Source organism: Megalopta genalis, chromosome 1, assembly GCF_051020955.1.
Source record: "Megalopta genalis isolate 19385.01 chromosome 1, iyMegGena1_principal, whole genome shotgun sequence".
In the NCBI taxonomy this organism is placed as follows: domain Eukaryota; kingdom Metazoa; phylum Arthropoda; class Insecta; order Hymenoptera; family Halictidae; genus Megalopta; species Megalopta genalis.
The window spans coordinates 41,828,827-41,847,475 of record NC_135013.1 but is presented as its reverse complement, the minus strand read 5'-3'; the positions used below and the strand labels follow the sequence as shown (position 1 = coordinate 41,847,475).

The 18,649-nt window shown below is 29.5% G+C and overlaps 2 protein-coding genes and 1 long non-coding RNA gene across 5 annotated transcripts; 2 read left to right on the top strand and 1 right to left on the bottom strand.

Moving 5' to 3' along the window:
• Nucleotides 1-501: 501 nt before the first annotated feature.
• Nucleotides 502-4,873, top strand: LOC117218708 (Succinyl-coenzyme A synthetase beta subunit, GDP-forming). The gene is made up of 6 exons (XM_033467272.2): nt 502-930; nt 1,293-1,392; nt 1,462-2,057; nt 2,216-2,350; nt 3,304-3,432; nt 3,529-4,873. Exons 1-6 carry the CDS (start codon nt 729-731, stop codon nt 3,639-3,641), a joined length of 1,275 nt encoding a protein of 424 aa, XP_033323163.1. The 5' UTR covers nt 502-728; the 3' UTR covers nt 3,642-4,873.
• Nucleotides 4,874-7,827: 2,954 nt separating this feature from the next.
• LOC117218703 (contactin) lies at nt 7,828-14,748 on the bottom strand. Of its 3 annotated transcripts, none has more exons than XM_076527977.1 (9): nt 14,608-14,748; nt 14,075-14,280; nt 12,751-13,595; nt 12,296-12,674; nt 12,107-12,209; nt 11,325-11,797; nt 10,755-11,033; nt 10,058-10,507; nt 7,828-9,984 (listed from the first exon to the last, which is right to left on the bottom strand). In XM_076527977.1, exons 3-9 carry the CDS (start codon nt 13,552-13,554, stop codon nt 8,798-8,800), a joined length of 3,675 nt encoding a protein of 1,224 aa, XP_076384092.1. In that variant the 5' UTR covers nt 13,555-13,595; nt 14,075-14,280; nt 14,608-14,748; the 3' UTR covers nt 7,828-8,797. The 3 variants fall into 3 exon arrangements, with proteins under 3 accessions (XP_076384092.1, XP_076384094.1, XP_076384093.1); XM_076527979.1 differs by lacking the exon at nt 14,608-14,748 and adding an exon at nt 14,356-14,583; XM_076527978.1 differs by lacking the exon at nt 14,075-14,280 and having other exon boundaries at nt 14,608-14,746.
• A 930-nt stretch (nt 14,749-15,678) lies between these two features.
• Nucleotides 15,679-18,071, top strand: LOC143261845 (uncharacterized). The gene is made up of 2 exons (XR_013035877.1): nt 15,679-16,286; nt 16,430-18,071. It is a non-coding gene; the product is annotated as an uncharacterized LOC143261845 (long non-coding RNA).
• The last annotated feature ends 578 nt before the right edge of the window (nt 18,072-18,649 follow it).

Sequence of the window (18,649 nt, the reverse complement as noted above, 5' to 3'; positions counted from 1 at the left end):
AACATTGATACTGATTTACACCTATTTATTAGCGAATTACCATAGTCGCGACAAATTTAAGATTGTTTGCATCTTGTAAATAATCACTTTTGATTTTTGTTCTATATTTACATGTATGTATAAACATTTCTGAAACTTTGTTTATGTATTATTGATGACACGAAATATGTGCAATAAATTTAGTTTTGAGTACTTTACCTACGTATTCACCTAAGTTTCTTGAATATTTTATTTGATTGCAACTGCTACTATACTTTTTAAGCAAAATGCAAAATTATGAAAAAAAATAAAAAATTTATGTGCATGTATATTCGAGTACAAAGTAAGAATATATTTAGTAAATTGATTATTTAACTGATAATGAGTAGTTTTATATCTATATTTTACAAAATACAAATAAACTAAAAATATTTAAGTATTAGAGTAATTAAATATTTATATCATATCTACACACAATATATTAATTCAATTTGATTTTAGAGGGTATAAAAAATAGTACATAACGTACTTATTTTGTATTTGAATCACATTCAGATAACGCCGAACCGACGTTTACTTTGAAGATATAAATGCTAATATGTTACGTACGGAAGTGTCGTAAATAGATATTTTAACAATACATGAATGTGATTCAGTGCTAGTGATATTGATTCGACAATAATTCGGAGTACTTATCAGAAAAACGATTTTTATCGGTATTTTGTGAAGTGTTAAAAGTAGGGTTAAACATGTTCCGTATTGCTTGCCGAAAATCTTTTAATTCAAGTGAATTTTTAAAAAAAGGTTTAGTAATAAATACTAAACAAACGAGGCATTTGAATTTACTTGAGTATCAAAGTAAAGAACTTCTCAGAGATTGTGGAGTCTCTGTACAAAATTTTGCTCTTGTTGATGATTTAAAGAAAGCGAATTCTGCATTAGAATCATTACGTTAGTATTTATCCTTAATTATTATGTATTTAGTACTTGCAGGAATTTATGTTATTAATTTTATTTTTATAATTAATTCATTATAAAAATATTTTGTAATTTCCATGTATGCTTGATCTGTGATCAATGTACATGAAAATAACAGATCTTTTAACAATTATATAATATTTTTTTAAGTTACTAAAAATTCTTCAAATGAAAGTATTAAAGATTTAAATTTAAGAAAACTAATAGGAATTTTTCTATGTGTGAAAAGTAATTTATATTTCTAATAGTGTTGAAGAATAAATTTTTATTCATTAATGATTATTGTAATAATTTATTTCTGTTTATGTAAGTATCTATTCGATTTTGTTTACTAGATGCTGATGAATTTGTTATAAAAGCTCAAGTATTAGCTGGTGGTCGTGGAAAAGGATGGTTTGACAATGGTTTCAAAGGAGGTGTGCATCTTATAAAAGAGTAAGTTTGGATAATCAGTATCAAATGTGAAATGAAAATATATGTCTTACTGAATATATTTGTTAATAGCCGTAAAGCAGTTGTAGATACTGTAAAAAATATGTTAGGTCACCGTCTAATTACAAAGCAGACTTCAAAAGATGGTATCTTGGTACAGAAAATAATGATTGCTGAATCTGTAAATATTGCACGAGAAACATATGTTTGCATTCTTATGGACAGACAGCATAATGGCCCTGTTTTAATTGCTTCACCAGCAGGTGGCATGGATATTGAAACTGTTGCTGAAAAAAATCCAGAATTAATAAAAACAGTACCACTTGACATATATTATGGGATTGACGATGATATTGCTAAAGATGTTAGCATTTTTCTGGGCTTTGTGGACCCCGATATACAGCAAAAAACAATATATGAATTAAAAAATTTATGGAAACTATTTGTAGATATTGATGCTTTACAAGTAGAAATTAATCCATTGGTTGAAACCACTGACAAGCAAGTTGTAGCGGTTGATGCAAAAATTGCATTTGATGATAATGCTCAATTTCGACAACAGGACTTGTTTGCTTTGGAAGGCAATGAAGAAAGAGATCCACGAGAAGTAGATGCATCACGATTTAATCTGAATTATATTAGGATGGATGGCAACATAGGATGTTTGGGTACAATATATAATTATACATATAATATTTTCACTGTTAAAGAAAGATACCATATTCTTCATAAATAAACTTTTGATTTGTTCTTATTTCATAAAAATTTAAACAATATCGTTTAAAATATGATATATTTAAAACCAAATATTGTTTATTATTTTCAGTCAATGGCGCTGGATTGGCAATGGCAACTATGGACATAATTAAACTAAATGGTGGATCTCCAGCAAATTTTTTAGATGTTGGTGGAAGTGTTAAGGAAGACCAGGTTTTTCAAGCATTTAGGATACTCAGTCAAGGTATGTATAATGGCAATTATAAATAGTACATTTTATTGTAATTATTAAACAAGTACAGCTGATAATAGTAGAACTAATCCGGATGTTTGAATTTATTTTTTTTTTTGAGGTGTATCAAATTGCTTTCTTTGCAATAAAAACGAAGAAAGCTTTGTAGGCATATACTTAATTGTTTCGCTCTTTCTGACGTGTTATGTCAAGGTTAAATTAATTGCAATGCCGATACTGTTCATATAAGGGCACAGAAGAAATATCTCGCGACATAATACCGCTTATACGATGCCACGAACGTGTTATCCCTCGACATAATACAGTTCGTGCGGTACCACAGCCGAGTAAACACGCGCTTCTGTTTTTGCTCGCCTATGAGCTTATACAAACAGAATCGGTGTCGCGACATGACACGTCCATAGGAGCAAAGCGGTTAATGATTTAGATTAAAGTAACAATAATCCAGTTCTAACAACTGGCATTTAATAACCATAATATTCACAACTTCTCTAAATGAGAGAAAATGTTTTATAGTATTTCCAAATTAATTTAGATGATCTCTCTTATGCAAAAAGGAAGTTCAATGAAAATACTAAGGTAGTTTTACAATATTTCTTTGTGGAATAATCAATGAGAATTGGTAGATTTGTCGACAATACGATCTCTTTTATTATACACACTTCTCATTTTAATTTTTACGAAGATATTTTCCATTCTAATACGAATTGTCGTTTTAGTAGCCTTTTTCATTGCTATCGCGAAAAAATTACTGTCAGCTGTTCTTGAAAATATGTTAAGTTTAATTAGTTTAAAGAAAGTATATCGTATAAATTATTTTATTACTTTCAACTAATCTTATGTATCAATACAATTTGTACTTAGAACTTTAATAAAAATGCATTTACAACCTAAATTTAAACAATTATTAGACAAATTTTAATTGCCTTTTCTGATATCTTTAGATCCAAAAGTAAAAGCAATTCTTGTAAATGTATTTGGTGGCATTGTAAACTGTGCCACAATAGCCAAAGGAATTATTTCAGCATTTCGTAATTTTCAACTTAAAATTCCCCTTATTGTCCGATTAGAAGGTAATTATTGTTTTATTTTTATTATTTTATTCTTTTTCATTAGAATATTTTCATTTATTTGTACATGATTTAAAAAAATGATTCTTTTTAAATTAGGTACAAATGTAAACGAGGCAAAGAAACTTCTTGCAGAAAGTGGTTTACCAATTATTGCAGCAAATGACTTGGATGAAGCAGCAAGGAAAGCAGTTACTTCTGTAAAACTTTAAATTTCTTAATTTTCTTTACTATTATTTGTTTCTTACTAAGAATAAGACTGGGAATATACAAATACATATAATGAAAGAACTACAAGCAAAAAGAAGTTATAAAGTGGAGATATTAGACTATTTTTCTAGTCCTTTTCGAGATTAACTTTGTTTTTCAAGACTTATTATTTCTTACAATAGATATTCTTTTTCAATTAAAGCAAATTTTTGTGAGAATAGATTATACTATAACAGTAGTTTGTTATGATTTCAATGGATAAATACTCGACTATACTGTTCTTGCTGATTTGAAATTGTATTGTTCTGTCAAGCTTAGCTGAAAGATTTAGCACACATGGCCAGACAAAAATTAAGATTATAAAAGTTCTTTTTATCTTTATGTTTCTCCTTTGTTTGTATATCATTTCTTTGCATTATCAGAATATTGGCCTATAAGATTTTGACAATAATATTTATATCCACTGTACAGAAACTGAATTCACATTCATTATTATTTAACAAAGGTTTCTTATGTGAAGCAAGATGATTACAAAATAGTCAAAGTTCAGTCACTTGATTGCTGAAGCATTATTCAACCATCATCATTTTTGTTTTCCTCCATGAAAAGTTTGATGTTCTTATCCGGTTGTGTTTGGTAGATTTATACTATTTTGGAACTCTTGGGTATCTCGATTAAATTTTTATACTAGTTAAAATACTCGTACCTATTTTGTATAGTATACTTTACATATACTTCAAATACAATCAAAATGAAGAGTTCGCAACATTTTATAATATTTTGTAATATAGAAACACATTAATTAACATTTTCGGGACGTCCGTGGTCATTTGGCAACATTTCTGATAAGAGTTAGACTTAAAGCCTTCATAAAATGTTATGCACAAAGTTTAAAAAGATGTTGCGTTTCGGAACCGACCTTGAAAACTAGAAATATAAGAAAAAACACCACGACAGAAATCGATATCAATTCTGAGAACTTCATTTACGACTTACTTTATCTCGAAATTTAGGCCACGCTGTTAGTTCGTCCTGAATGTGTTAAACATACTTTTATGATCATTGAACATCTAAATTTTAAGTGTTATCTACACAATTTGTGTTTTATTAATTACGTGTACACTGTTAAAAATTTTAATTTAACTTTACAAAGCAACTCAAACTGATAGATTATATACTTTTTTAATAAATATTACTTGTGTATAAAGAGGGAATAAAAAATTTTGTATGTGTATATTATATTTACGATATTTATGTAGGAATGGGAGTTTAATTCTATTACAAACAAATCCTTTTCAGATTAATCATGGCTCAGAGATTAAATTATTAACACGTAGAAAAACACATTAATTAACACGTAGAATATGTTTATTTCCCTCGTAAAAAAGAATTGATCTGAGCAGGGTAATAAAGTCAATGTTTTGAACTGCCTAAAGAGAAACTTCTATAGCATTATAAGCTTTTTATTATGACGACGAATATTGTATATTATAATGTAAAAAATTGTCCTTGAATTTTAAAATCAGTCATTTTAGCGGGAATTTTTTAATATATCTGCATCGAAGATGTACAATTGCCTGTAAAAACTGTGATAAATAATTTTATTACACTTTCTATAACATGCATTTTTGATACACTGTCAAAATCTAACATGTTATTTGAAAATTATTTTACACGTGTTTTTTATAAGGAATCTCGATAACTTATATGCATGCTGAAAATTTCATTGAAATGAGTTGACGAATAGTCAAGCTACAGCCACTGAAAGATATAAAAAAATGTTTGTTTGAAATTCGTAAAAAACTACGATTTTCACGATCTTGAATTGCTTACAGCACATATCCAGGTCAACCGATTGCGATAAAATTTTCAGCATATACATATATAAGTTACCGTGATCTACAAAATGCATTTTTAAAATTTTCGTTATAGGCTCAGATAAAAAAGTTGAGAAACATCATTTTTTAATTCTTTTATCATGTATAATTACAATTTTCAAAAATAATTTTTTAGCCATTGTCTAGTAGACTAGTAACTCTAACATCCCAACGTTATTTCGTTTTAAAAGGTGAACGAATACTTTCTGCATCCAGTGTATTCCTAAATTTGTGGACAGGTTTCAATAGCAATATCACGTCCAAATTTTGTAAAAACTTGATCAGATTACATCTCCATAACTTTTGTTTGTGGCATACGGTTTCCTTCAAACTATCATGTTTCTTCGAATAGAATGCGTTGATTGTTACAAATAATTTTATGGTAAGTTCCTTTACATATTCTCACTAACATGTACATTTTTTAAAATAAAAGCAAAAAATAAAAAGATTGCAATTTCAATTTTACTGTGGCGTTATTAATGATGGAGACTGACTTAGAAATCTAGGTCTCTTAAAGCAAAATTAAATTTGCGATCTTCTTATTTTTGTTTATTGAAAATGTCTACGGAGTGGATTGAGCATTATCTTATTCGAAAAAGTAGTCATCATTGGTTTATAACACCTCAATTTAATAATTTGTTAATAGCTTTTGTTTTTGACATCGACAAATTGTTTTAACTCATCTTTGGTGTCTTTTTGAACAAATAATAATTGAAGGAAACTTGTCAATAGCGTCTCCCTTAAGCTGGTAGCACATGAGGTAAATAAACGTGGCACATAATGGTTGTTTCCGTTGTATCAGTTTGAAAAGAAAATATTGGACGCATAGGGAACAATATGAGATGGATATTACACTACACTTTACAATCCTCACATTACCGTTAGTGAGGAAATGTCTGTCACAACAGTAAGTTAAACAGTTTTCGATCGTTTTCGATCATAGAATAAGAACTCAGTTTTTATTAAACATAATTATTATAATTATGGCAAATCATTTAAACATATCAATATTAATCTGAATGCTGGTTTTCAGGTTGATTATTCCATAATTTTGCAAAAATTGTGTTGTTTGTATTCGAAAGGTAAATTTTTGGTCGATTGTTAGCTGCTTCACTGTTGGAAGCAAAGCATAAAAAAATGATAAATCTTCCTCTTTTTCAACTGGTTTTATTTTCGACGTGTTGGCATTCATGTGATGCATTAATGATTGTTCAATATTAGGTTGTCTTATTCTCCTAATTATGTTATCTTGTAATGGTATTTGGAAACATTTTACATTACATTACATTACATTTTGCTGTGAATCGTCAGCCAATCACAGCACAGAAATTCCTTGGCCATCTCTCAATTCAAGAACCTCGTTGCCCCTGAATATGCTTTTTGAATTGAGAAATTACATTATGAACATATATATTATTCAATTCTAAATATTCGTTTTCTGAAAGATCATTTGGCGCACACCTGCTCAATCTTGTTGAATTTTAAAAAACGTCATATTAAAAATATTTTATAATTTTTAATCAATCTATATACATTAAACTTATCAATTTATTGCTTATATTTATTATTGTAATTCTTAAACACTGCAAATGTCTTTGATGTGTACATCATGTGTGTCAAACATATTGTTACAGTTTTAAAGTTACAGCTTTTATATGAATTAACTACTTAGAAGTTATAACAATTACGTAATGCAAAGTAATAAAAGTTCAAAATTTCAACAAGAATGTAAAATATGTGTCAAATGTAAAATTTTTGTATATTTATGGAATTTTTACAATAAATAAATAAATAAATAATTGTAAACTAGATTTCTCCTTCCAGCAACTATAGTTTATCATTATTAATAGTCACATATGATTAAGATCTTTTTTCTATGTTATATATGTGTGTATGTTCAGTATATGAATTCATAGAATTTTTTTATTTACATTAATCGCTTTAAATTATCTAACTAAGTAATGTAAGAAACGAATAATCGATCTGTGTATTTTGAAAATTGAAGCGAATACATTTTTTAGAAAATAATATTTTAATTTCCATGTAGATAGAAGTAATAATCCCATGTAATTTTTTTAATTTTGGTAAATATTAAAATATTTAGAAACTTGATACATTGTAGGTACTCTTTTCATCGTAATGATTGTTTAAACATACATATGTATTTATAATGGATTATTAAACTATATCATTAGAAATATGAAGTATACAGGTAAATATATTGTGTAATTTGACCATTTACTTTGTCCTTTTACTTAAAAAAAACTACATATACTCATTTTTTATTATAGGAGTAAGTAATAAATTAATGCAATTTGTAAAAAACATATATTGTATGCAATTCTTACTTAGTAATACATTAGTTGAAAAAGATCTTTGTTACTTCTATAAACTAAAATTACAGTGATAGCATTACATAGCTGCAAGAAAGTATTATTTTATATTATTATATAAATGCACATTTGCAGACCGTCAAAGAGGTAATTATAATTCTTCAAGAAATAACATTTTACTAAGATACAATAACAGTTAAATATGAATAAAATGTTTGCCGTTTTTGTAGCTTCTTTTAAGAAATTGTTTTAATAAACTATTCCGTTATTGTCCCTAACAATATAATAGCATTAAAATACCTATCTATAAAATATGATAAATATTTACATTCTGTTGTCTGAATATTCATGGACGGATAGATATGCTTTCTTGCAATGTTTCTTTTTAACCCCTCAAGAGCTGCAGAATATTTAAATTTCTTTCCTGTGCGATTTATCTCAATCTTATTGTATATAATGAACATTAAAAAATATTAATATCCTAAACAATATAGATTTTGAAATCAAGTATTAACAGAAACATAACAAAAACATTCAAGTTAGTATAGTGTTCAAGTTACGATTTTGAAGGGTTAAACGGCAAGAGAAGCATTATATTAAATTAATTTGTAGTAAGTATAAATTTTCTTTATGTTCAATAATGCGATTATTTAAAATAAAACTATTTTGATCTCAGAAAAATTAATGATTCATATATTTTCTGTATCTTCATCATTTTAATTCAATATTATCTTTTCTAATTATTAAAATTTTATGTATTTCTCCTACTTTTAATTATAGCAATAAAATTATTATTACGTATGCTAGATACAAACGATCCCGCATACAAGAAATAACAAAACTATACTGTAATATAATTATTGTCCGCGTATAAAAATCTTACTGTTCTACACATTTGTTGTTATAAGTAGTCCTTTCAGTACGTATCATATAAAAAGTATTTGTATGTTATACGTATTCAAAAATATGTAAAAGTACTAACAAAGATATGCCAAGAGCTGCATCCAAGATTTTGTTGCTGGCAGTACTTCTAAAAGCTGTTGCATCTCCCATTTGGAATGTGTGGGTCGGGCTTGACATGCGTCCATCTCCTCCGTTACTGTATGCAAGTACACGCAGATGGTATGCTTTACCAGGACTGAGGTTAGTAATATCGGCTTCTAATTTTGAACCACCTCTTATAATAGTATCATTTGCCGTAATCATATCTTGGTCTAATTCCCAAACTCGTATTTTGTATCCTATTAATGGTTCCTCTTCTAAACTTGGTTGTACGTAACGCCACACAACTCTAATTGTCGAAGGATTTACACTATATACATTAACAGAAGATGGTGGTTTCTGTGGTGCCTTTCGATATGTTCTTTCTAAATATCGTTCACTTTCAGGGCCCTCTCCAGCAGTATTGTATGCCATTACTTTAACATAGTAGTAAGTATCTGGCTGAAGACCAACTACAAGAGCCCAAGGTCTTGTACTTCGAGACAAATAATATACTGCATCTTCTTCTCGATTGCTTTCTTTCCAATACTTTATTCTATGACCTATTAATTTGCCTCGTATTTTTTCTCGAGTTTGTTCAATTGAGGACCAGCTAACATTCAAACTAGTACTATTGTAGCTATGGGCAACCACTTGTTGCGGAGCTACTTGTGGCATGTCTTCTGCACTGAATATCGTGACTGCGTCGGAAATTGGTCCAAAACCTAAAGCATTAGCTGCTTGGACCTTAACTTCGTATTCTGTATAATAATATTGTTGCTGTACTTGTACAACACTTCTCCCAACATTGCCATATTCTTTCAAAGACAATGACTGATATTCCTTTTCATGATATTTTTGACGCCAAAAGATTTTGTAATAAATTCCGGGACCGTTTTGATCTGATGGTGGTAAAGGATCCCACTTAATGGTAAGATCTCCAATTTTCCCTCCTCCACCACCTATATTTGATGGAACTCTACTTGGTTTATCTGATGGAGTGCTATACTGCGGAGAAGGCGATGATGGTAAACTGTAACCTAATTCATTATATGCAGATACAGCAAACGAGTAAGTAGTATAAGGTTTTAAAATGTTCTCTAAATAGGCTTCTTTTCTACCGTTGTACCTATCTACTTCAATGGCAGTTATATCTGAAATCATATGTATATTTAAAAGTTGTTCATCATAGAATTGTGAACAAACAGATTATGCAACTTTACTTACTTTCTATGACATTAAACCATGTATGATTCCAGTTGGTTCTTGCACTTACTGTATACATTGTAATGGGTTTACCATTCAAAGCACCATCTGTCCAACGTAAAGTTGTAGAAGTTTTTACAATATTTACAACTTGTACACCTCCAGGTGGTCCTGGTGGCCCTTCTATTGTTACTATTGTTTTGCTAGAAATTTCACCTACAGCACTTTTAATTATACATTCATATTCTCCAGCTTCGGCAAACGTAGCATTTATTATATTAAGTTCTTCCCCATCTATACGTAATCTTGGATTATTCATGAGATCTCCATCTCTGATACGTAAGTCATTGTGTTTCCAAATATAAGCAACATCTAGCATTTCATCTATGTCTCCCATACATCGTAAAGTTTGATTTTGCATGACTGATGTAGTTATGCGTTGCGGTAGTCTTTCCAAAAATTGTGGACCATCTTTACATGAAATCAAAATTTTTAGTCTAACATTTTTATTGAAATATTATTAACATGTTCAGACCTGGATTGACCGTTCAAAACATCAACCAGATAATCGACATCGTAAAGAAAAATTTGAGAAATTTGAAAATGAATGATATTTTGGTGTACCTAAACCTGTGCGGTCACTTAGAAAAATATTCAAACATTTCAGACAGCTCAGTCTGAACTCATAAGCTATTGATTTTAATTAATATTAACTTACGTAAAACTATTAGTCGCCCACGAGTTTCATCCATTCCATACTGATTTGTTGCAGTACAAATGTAAGTACCTTCATCATCTCTAGAAACTGGACTGATTATAAGGCTACCAGTTTCTAAAATCCTTCGTCTACCACCAGAACCAATTACATTTCCATCTTTTTTCCAGACAAACTTTGGTCTAGGTGCAGCTTCAGGATTACAAAAAATTGTAACGTTACCTTTTTCAGCTGCATATGTTTCAGGTTCCATAGGACGTTTTTTAAACGACGGTTTTAATGCTACAATGTGAAAAATATATTCAATATTTTTTTTACACTACTTAACTTGGTAATATTAAGATAGGCATGCTGACATATGCGAACTGATTAAATATTAATTCAACGAAATGAATATAAAAATTTTTGTTTAGAAAATTGACTTTATGAGAAAAAAATATTAAATCTCACGAAAGATGATGTTTACAAATTGTACAATGTGAAGAAAAAATTATTGTATTTCATCTAATACAAAATATATTAAATAGTATTAACTTGATTAGATTTAAGCCAAGTATTAGAATAAGAACTTACATAAAACTCGAAGTTGTGCAGACGAATACTTTGTTCTTAACTGATTTTTCGCACGACATTGATACATAGCTGGATCCGTTTCTGGATTTAAAAGTTTTATGTTTAGAACGTTGTCTTGAATAGAATAGCGGCCTCTATCTTCAGGGGGCAATGTTTCCATATCCAATAGTTCACCATTTTTAAACCAACTATAAGTTACATCTGGTATTCCAAATGCTTCACATGTCCAAGTTAATTCTCCTCTATTATCCATATGTTTATCAACTAATGGAATAGTGAAATTGGGAGCTGCTTGTATAGTTAATCTAACAGAATTATCAATGCCAACTCTGTCATTGTGAACTCTACAGACATATTCCCCTTGATCATCGACATGTACTTTTGGTATTATTAATACACGGTTGTAACTAGTTGTATATGCTCCACGTGGTAAGGGTGCACCCTTTCTTGTCCAATTGTAAGATGGAACGGGGCTGCATAAAATTAAAGGATGTTCATGCTTTAATCACTTTTCAATACAGTAACTATCTTGTAAACTTGTATTGTTAAATTTTAAAAAAGGAGAATATTGAGTAAATGAAACAAAAATTTTGTGACAATATGCATATAATAATTTCACCATGTGAGTGAGAGCAAAAGAAATATTTAATTAAATTATTAATTTCAAAAAATACATTAAAAAGATGTTACAGTATTAAATGAAAACTCTATGAGGGATATAAAATTTATTAAAACGTCTCTTCGCAAATCTATATGCATAGTAGTATATTGAAGAAACTTACTATCCAAATGCAATACACTCAAGTCTAACTTCCTCTCCAGCCACTGGTGCTTCTGGAAATGCTTTTGGAAAATTATTAGGAAACTTCAACTGTTGAAAGGAAGCTGGAAAGAAGAAAGATAAATAAATATATCAAACGATTTTGTAATACGTTATGTTATCCAACAATTATAAGAAAAAATATAATTACAATGTGCATCAACTCTCAATGGGAAGAACGGTCCATTACGACCAGTATCTGATGCAACACTTTGAACATTACAAGAATAATTTCCACGATCAATCGTTTCCAATGCAGAGAAGTAAAGTGCTCCATCATGGGAAACAAAAACACGTTTATCTTCTTCCACAAAATTAGGAAAATAATCACGTGCCCAATAGTACTTTACTCCAGGAAAATGTTGCGGTGGATCACAGTATACAGCTTTACCCCAATTTTGATCTCCACGCTCTTCTGAACGTTTTAAATTAAATTCCAGTATATAACCAAATGACAATTCAACACTTTCAGATATAATTGTACCAAATTTATTTGTGGCTTTGCAATGATATGAACCTCTATCCGTTGTCTAAAAACAGTTAATTGCTATTCTAGTAATATATGCCTTTAATGTATAAATTGTGTAATATATAAAATATAATTACCTGATCGGGTTCATAAATAATTAAAGTACCACCACTCACAGTATATCTATTATTTTGTAATGGATCTATTTTTGTTGCAATTAATCTGTCCTTCTCATAATCTTCTTTAAACCATTCATATGTTGGTGCAGGATAACCACCTGCAAGACAACTTAATGAAACATCATTACTAATTTTCCTTTTTGACACATCGAATACTTTATCTTGAGGTTGTTTAATAAAATATGGTCCTCTAGGTATTTGATTAGGATTATCAATTTCAACACCATATTGATAAGTACGATCATCTTCTACTAAGTTATGTAAGGTAGAAATTGGAGCTTCGCAAATATATAATAATTTATCTCTGCCTGTTACTTTCTCTAATCCCCAACGTTGCAAATTATTGTGGTAAGTATATACCAAATAATCTTTGTTAATTATGTTATCATTTCGCTCAGGTAAGAATGCATTATCCATATTTAGTAACTGAGTACTATCACCCTCATTTATCCAGTTTCCATTTTGATATTTAATACCAGTGTACCATTTACGATGTTGAGGATCTTGCCATAATAATTGATATAATACAAATCCATGTTCATCTAAAGAGTTAATTGTAATAAGATCACTCTGATAAGCTTGACAATTTCTTCTAGCATCCTCTCTTTCTCTGATGGGACTTCTTATAAAACGGTAACAAGAATCTTGGAATTTTATCCAATGTTGTGGACACTGATATATTTCTCCATCTGATATACTCTGAGAGTATACACTAGTCGAAACAACTAGGATGAGTGTTAGAACTATTTGTATCTGACACATTGTTATATATTTTTCAATATAGGTGATTATTATTACATTCCCTGCAATTACATAAAAATATTTTAATTTTTTGTATTGTATGTTAAATCTAATATTAAATATTACAATATTATATCTAATATAAAATACTTAATCACAACTACTAAAAATTAAATTTCAAAACTTTGTTTCACAAAAAAATAATTAAATTTGAAAAATAATTATGCATTATATGCGCAAAGTTGATAATTATTTACGAATTGTTGTTTCTTGATTTTGAAAGCTAAATTCTTAATCATAGGCATAAAAGAATTATCATACTCCTTTTAAGATTTATTAATACGTAAATATAATTAGTTGTTTTCAATTTTGTTTTAATTTTTTTTGTTAAATTTCTGTTAATCAGTTGTTTTTTACAACTCAAACATAATTATAAAGTAAAAGAATTGTCTACACTGATAGTTAATGTATTAACATAGCAGTTTCTATATTTACACATCTATAAGTTCTAAATTAATATAACCATATATACAATTCCTACCTTCAAGATCCTTCAAAATTTATTTTCATTGAATATACACAAACATTGGACTTCAATGCAGTGATTTATTTTATTTCTAAATAATAATTTTACCCTTCTGAAAGTTGTAGACTAATTTGTTGCAACTTATAATATAATTCTTTATATCATCAAGGGTTTTGGGTTCCCCACAATAAACTTCATCTTTTATAGAGCTCTCCAAAAGACTAAAATTTTAATTATGAAATGTTTGCATGGTTTTTGTATTACTTCTTAATTATTTTAATTTAAATAATACATACGTATTATAAATATATTATAATAAATGTATTTCACAGTATCTTAAAAAATGAGGTTTATATTTCATTATGAAATAATTTTAGTAAGTTAATTTTGTAAAACTATCGGTTAATTTTTACACTTTACACCATTCTCATACAGAAAGAGTTAGGGAGTGGCAGTGACAGTATCATATACGTAAATATGCATAGTAAAACACAACCACATTCTAAATATTTTTATAACTATAAAATTATGAAGATTGAATATATTACCTTTACTTAATTTTGGCTCAAAAATGAGCGTAAGTAATCAATATTTGACAAATGTGAAAATTGGCGTCCTTTACTGTTACAAAACATAAGAATACATGTGACATATGTATGATTCACACGAATTCATATCTTCCTAACAATAAGTGTAAAATTTTGTTCACAATTTAAATATAAACACTAATTAAACTAGAATTCTGAAAACGAAAATTCACACAATTCATTGACAAACAAATTTGTAGTTATCCACTATACTTTGACCGGTTAAAAATTCCTGGTCAAAATGGGAGTTCAGTTCTTTTCGATATAGTGATACTCTATGATCGGTTCATAACGTTAAGGCCAGCTAAGGCGCTAAACAATTAAATGCGCTCACATCTTTGTTTTTCCATATTACATAATTGATCATGATTGTACACTTCGAAAGATCTTTTTTCTAGTCACGAAAGCTTTTTATAGAATTGAATCTTTGACCACAGAATACATTTCCAAAGGACAGACGCAATCAATCGCAATTCCCAATTACCAATCTTAATCTTTTTAGGTCATTGGATACAACTTATATTACATTTTTTTAAGACAGAAAAATTTGTATAACAGAGATAGAGCATGGACTTAGGATCTGCACAGTATTGCATGCAATATTTTTTTTGTTTCAGGGTCTGAAATATCGACTCTGTATAAAATAGAACGGTGAGCTAGTGAACTATATTAAAAAATTTATAGTTATAAATTTTTACTGTAAAAGGACATTATAAAATATTGGACTTATGATCGTAACAATGTATCATATTGAATATCGAACGTGCTTGTTCATTTAAGCCTCTGCTCATTTCACCAATTTTTACAATATATAGACCTTTTTCATGTCAATACATCATGTCTCCTAACATTTAAAGAAAGCATCAACCTGAATTGAAATAACTTTTTTCTTTTGATGATTGCTGCCGATGAAAGTTTCAATTTATTTATTGTTGTATAACTGTATTTACTTAATTATTATAATAATTTCAGAAATTTCAAAAAATTTGACATTTGTTAAATAAGATATATATTAATGTCTATAGAACCTAAAACTTACTCAAACCTAACCACCAATATGCCTCACCTGTAACGCCATAATACAGTCAAACATATCGTACTATGTATAATGTACTACAATGTACCAAGTACATACTCAGAAGACTGAAGCCAATTCCAATTTAAATCTAGTTTGCAAAACAACCTAAACAATTGCAGACATCTCTTGTTATTTTGTTTTTAAAATACGCTTTATTATATGTATAATAAAGGTGTTGGTGCCAAATCCTATGTAAAATGCGGAATCGGATGGCTCGGTTTTTGACATAATAGTATACGGTTAGATTCATGTTAAATTCTGGACAAATTGCTTACTGAGCACTGCAATTACGACGTTAAAAAAATGTCTATAGATTGATTAAAAATTGTGACATTTTTAGTATGATTGTTTTGAAAATTCAACAAGACTTTAATAGGTGCCGCCAAATGATTCTTCAGAAAACGAATATTTATAATTTGATAATATATGCTTCTAATCTTTTAATTATTTAATTTTTACGATCCATGTTTTGATTTAGATCATTCAATAAGCTGCTTCATAATACAGCACTTATATATGAAATTTGTTCGTAATTGATAAAGTTCCATTCTTGACTTTACGGGTAAGTTGAAAAAAGTGACCCTGTTATAAAAATCATTATAAAAACTGAATGCGTAGGTAGATTCTCGAGCTGCTAGTAGAGCTAAAGTCGAATCACAAGTGAACATTCATGGAAAGTCTTGCTACGTTATTCGTTTATTGCAGGTTAATTAACACGTTCACGCCGGCGTGCATCACCGGTGGGTCACGCTCGACTGTCCTATCTGGCGGCGTGCATCACCGGTGGGTCACACGATACTAAGCCATCGGACGGCGTGCATCATCGGTAGATCACGCTTGAACATTCGTTTAGACGCCGCTCACCATAAAAAATATAGTTCGTTTAGTAACTGGAAAAAATTGCCGTATAGTTGAAAATTTAAATAATTGAAATTGTATTTATTTTATTTTATCTTAACATTATAAACATTATAAATATATATTATAAAACAAAAATTTAGTAATAAAAACATAACAATTAAATATTATAAACTAAACATATTTGTTTATGTATTTCGATGCAATTTTTTAAAGCATTTTATACAGAGTGTTGGCTGGCCTTTACAACGATTACAATACGTGATTACCTTTTTAATTTTCTTTGCAGCATACACTCTACCTTCTTTTTTATATAAACAGTTATAACATTCTTTACATCTTTGTCTTGTTTTTCTTGTAGGTCCTTCATACGAATGAAGAAAGTGTGAATCTCTTTTCGACGGTATTTGCTTTCTAATTGCTATTTCTTTATTTCGATAATTATTGATTAAAAGATGATCAATAATATGTTCTTTAAATTTTAAAGTATTAATATGTTTATTACCTCATTTTTTATGTATGTACATACATGTTTATGTTCCATACATAAAAAATGTTTTTGAGACAAGTTCCACATATTAATTATATGATAATTTTTCTGTACCATTCCACAGTTTTTTGTAAACAACTATAATACGAAGACATTTGGTCCGACAAGTCAACACCCTTTTTTGCATCACTATAAAAGAAAACAGTATCAGGCTTTAATTTATTATTTCTTCCTTGAATAATTGTACACATGTGATTCTCGCAAGTAGATAACATACAAACAGGTCTTTTATCTGTCCATTTCAAAAATTTAACTCCATTACGATTTTCCAAATTCATAATGCCACCACGGTGTTGTTTTCGTTTTGCATGTGGCGGTAGAAATTTTCTGTTCATTTTGACAGTACCACAAATAAATGTTTGTTTCTCTAAAAGTTCTTCAGCCAAAGGGACACTTGTGTAATAGCTATCTGTAAATAATATGCAGCCCTCAGATAGTAATCCACTCATCAACTTCAGTACAACATCATGTGAATGAGTTTTCGTAATTGCTGTTGCATTTTTTCCGGCATAAATATCAATATTATATGTGTAGCCTCCAGGAAGACACAGTTTATATAATTTTATGCCATACTTATGTCGCTTGCCTGGGATGTATTGGCGAAAACCGAGACGTCTTCTCCATGGAACCATACTTTCGTCGATTACAATATTTTTGCCAGGTTTAATAGCACTTTTGAAGGTATCCACAATTGCTTCAACAATGTTTCGTGCAACCGATCTTCAGTTCTGGCTGTGGTACGCATTTTTTATGCGTGCGTTCGCATACATGTCGCTGTTAGATCAATATAATCTAATTTCTGGTTGTATGCATTGTGCAGCATATTCATTTGTTTTTTCAACTATCTTTTCTAGTATGTAATCCGTGAAGAATAGTTTGTATAAAGCAACAGGGTTATTACAGTCAGTATTTTCAAATAAAAATTCCTCTTCTTCCGAATACTCATTTATTACTGAAGTTCTTTCTCGTCCTGCCATTCTTCATCATGATCCTCGTTCTCTGATTTAAACTCAAAATCTTCTTCCTCCGTGGAACATTCATTCATTTCACTGCTTGCATTAACAAAATCCTCGTCTGAAGAGGAAGAAAGTATCCTTGATCCTGCTTCCATTTATAGATTCATCAGACGAATCACTTATTTCCATATCCATGTTATCTATTATTTATATGGGCAAAAATTTAAAAAAAATGCTAACCACCTTTCTAGTTATACTTACTGGCAGAAATCTGTGGTCAGGATGAAAAAACGGCACGAGTTACACAACTTGCAAAATAAGCACTCACTGTACTATTGAGCAAACAGATGCAACGCGTATACGGGTCTGAACAAGCAACAATCGTGCGCCACCAGATGAAGCGCAGCATGAATTCGAGCGTCGTCTTACAGCGAAAAACATGAAAATCGGCCACGGCGTAAACATGTTAACTTCCTTTTAAAACTCGATGCGCACCGCATGTTCTTTGACGAATTTCGTCAAACTACGGCGAACTAGTAGTTATATACTAGTCAAGTATAT

Excerpts from the sequence above, each read along its gene's own strand:
- LOC117218703 (XM_076527977.1), bottom strand. The coding sequence starts at position 13,554 with ATGTGTCAGATACAAATAGTTCTAACACTCATCCTAGTTGTTTCGACT. Across the intron at positions 12,210-12,295 it reads ATTGAGAGTTGATGCACATT|CTTCCTTTCAACAGTTGAAG; the intron begins GTAATTATATTT and ends TCTTCTTTCCAG. Across the intron at positions 10,508-10,754 it reads TGGGCGACTAATAGTTTTAC|ATGGTCCACAATTTTTGGAA; the intron begins GTAAGTTAATAT and ends TTTCATGTAAAG.
- LOC117218708 (XM_033467272.2), top strand. The coding sequence starts at position 729 with ATGTTCCGTATTGCTTGCCGAAAATCTTTTAATTCAAGTGAATTTTTA. Across the intron at positions 2,058-2,215 it reads TGGCAACATAGGATGTTTGG|TCAATGGCGCTGGATTGGCA; the intron begins GTACAATATATA and ends TATTATTTTCAG. Across the intron at positions 3,433-3,528 it reads CCTTATTGTCCGATTAGAAG|GTACAAATGTAAACGAGGCA; the intron begins GTAATTATTGTT and ends TTTTTAAATTAG.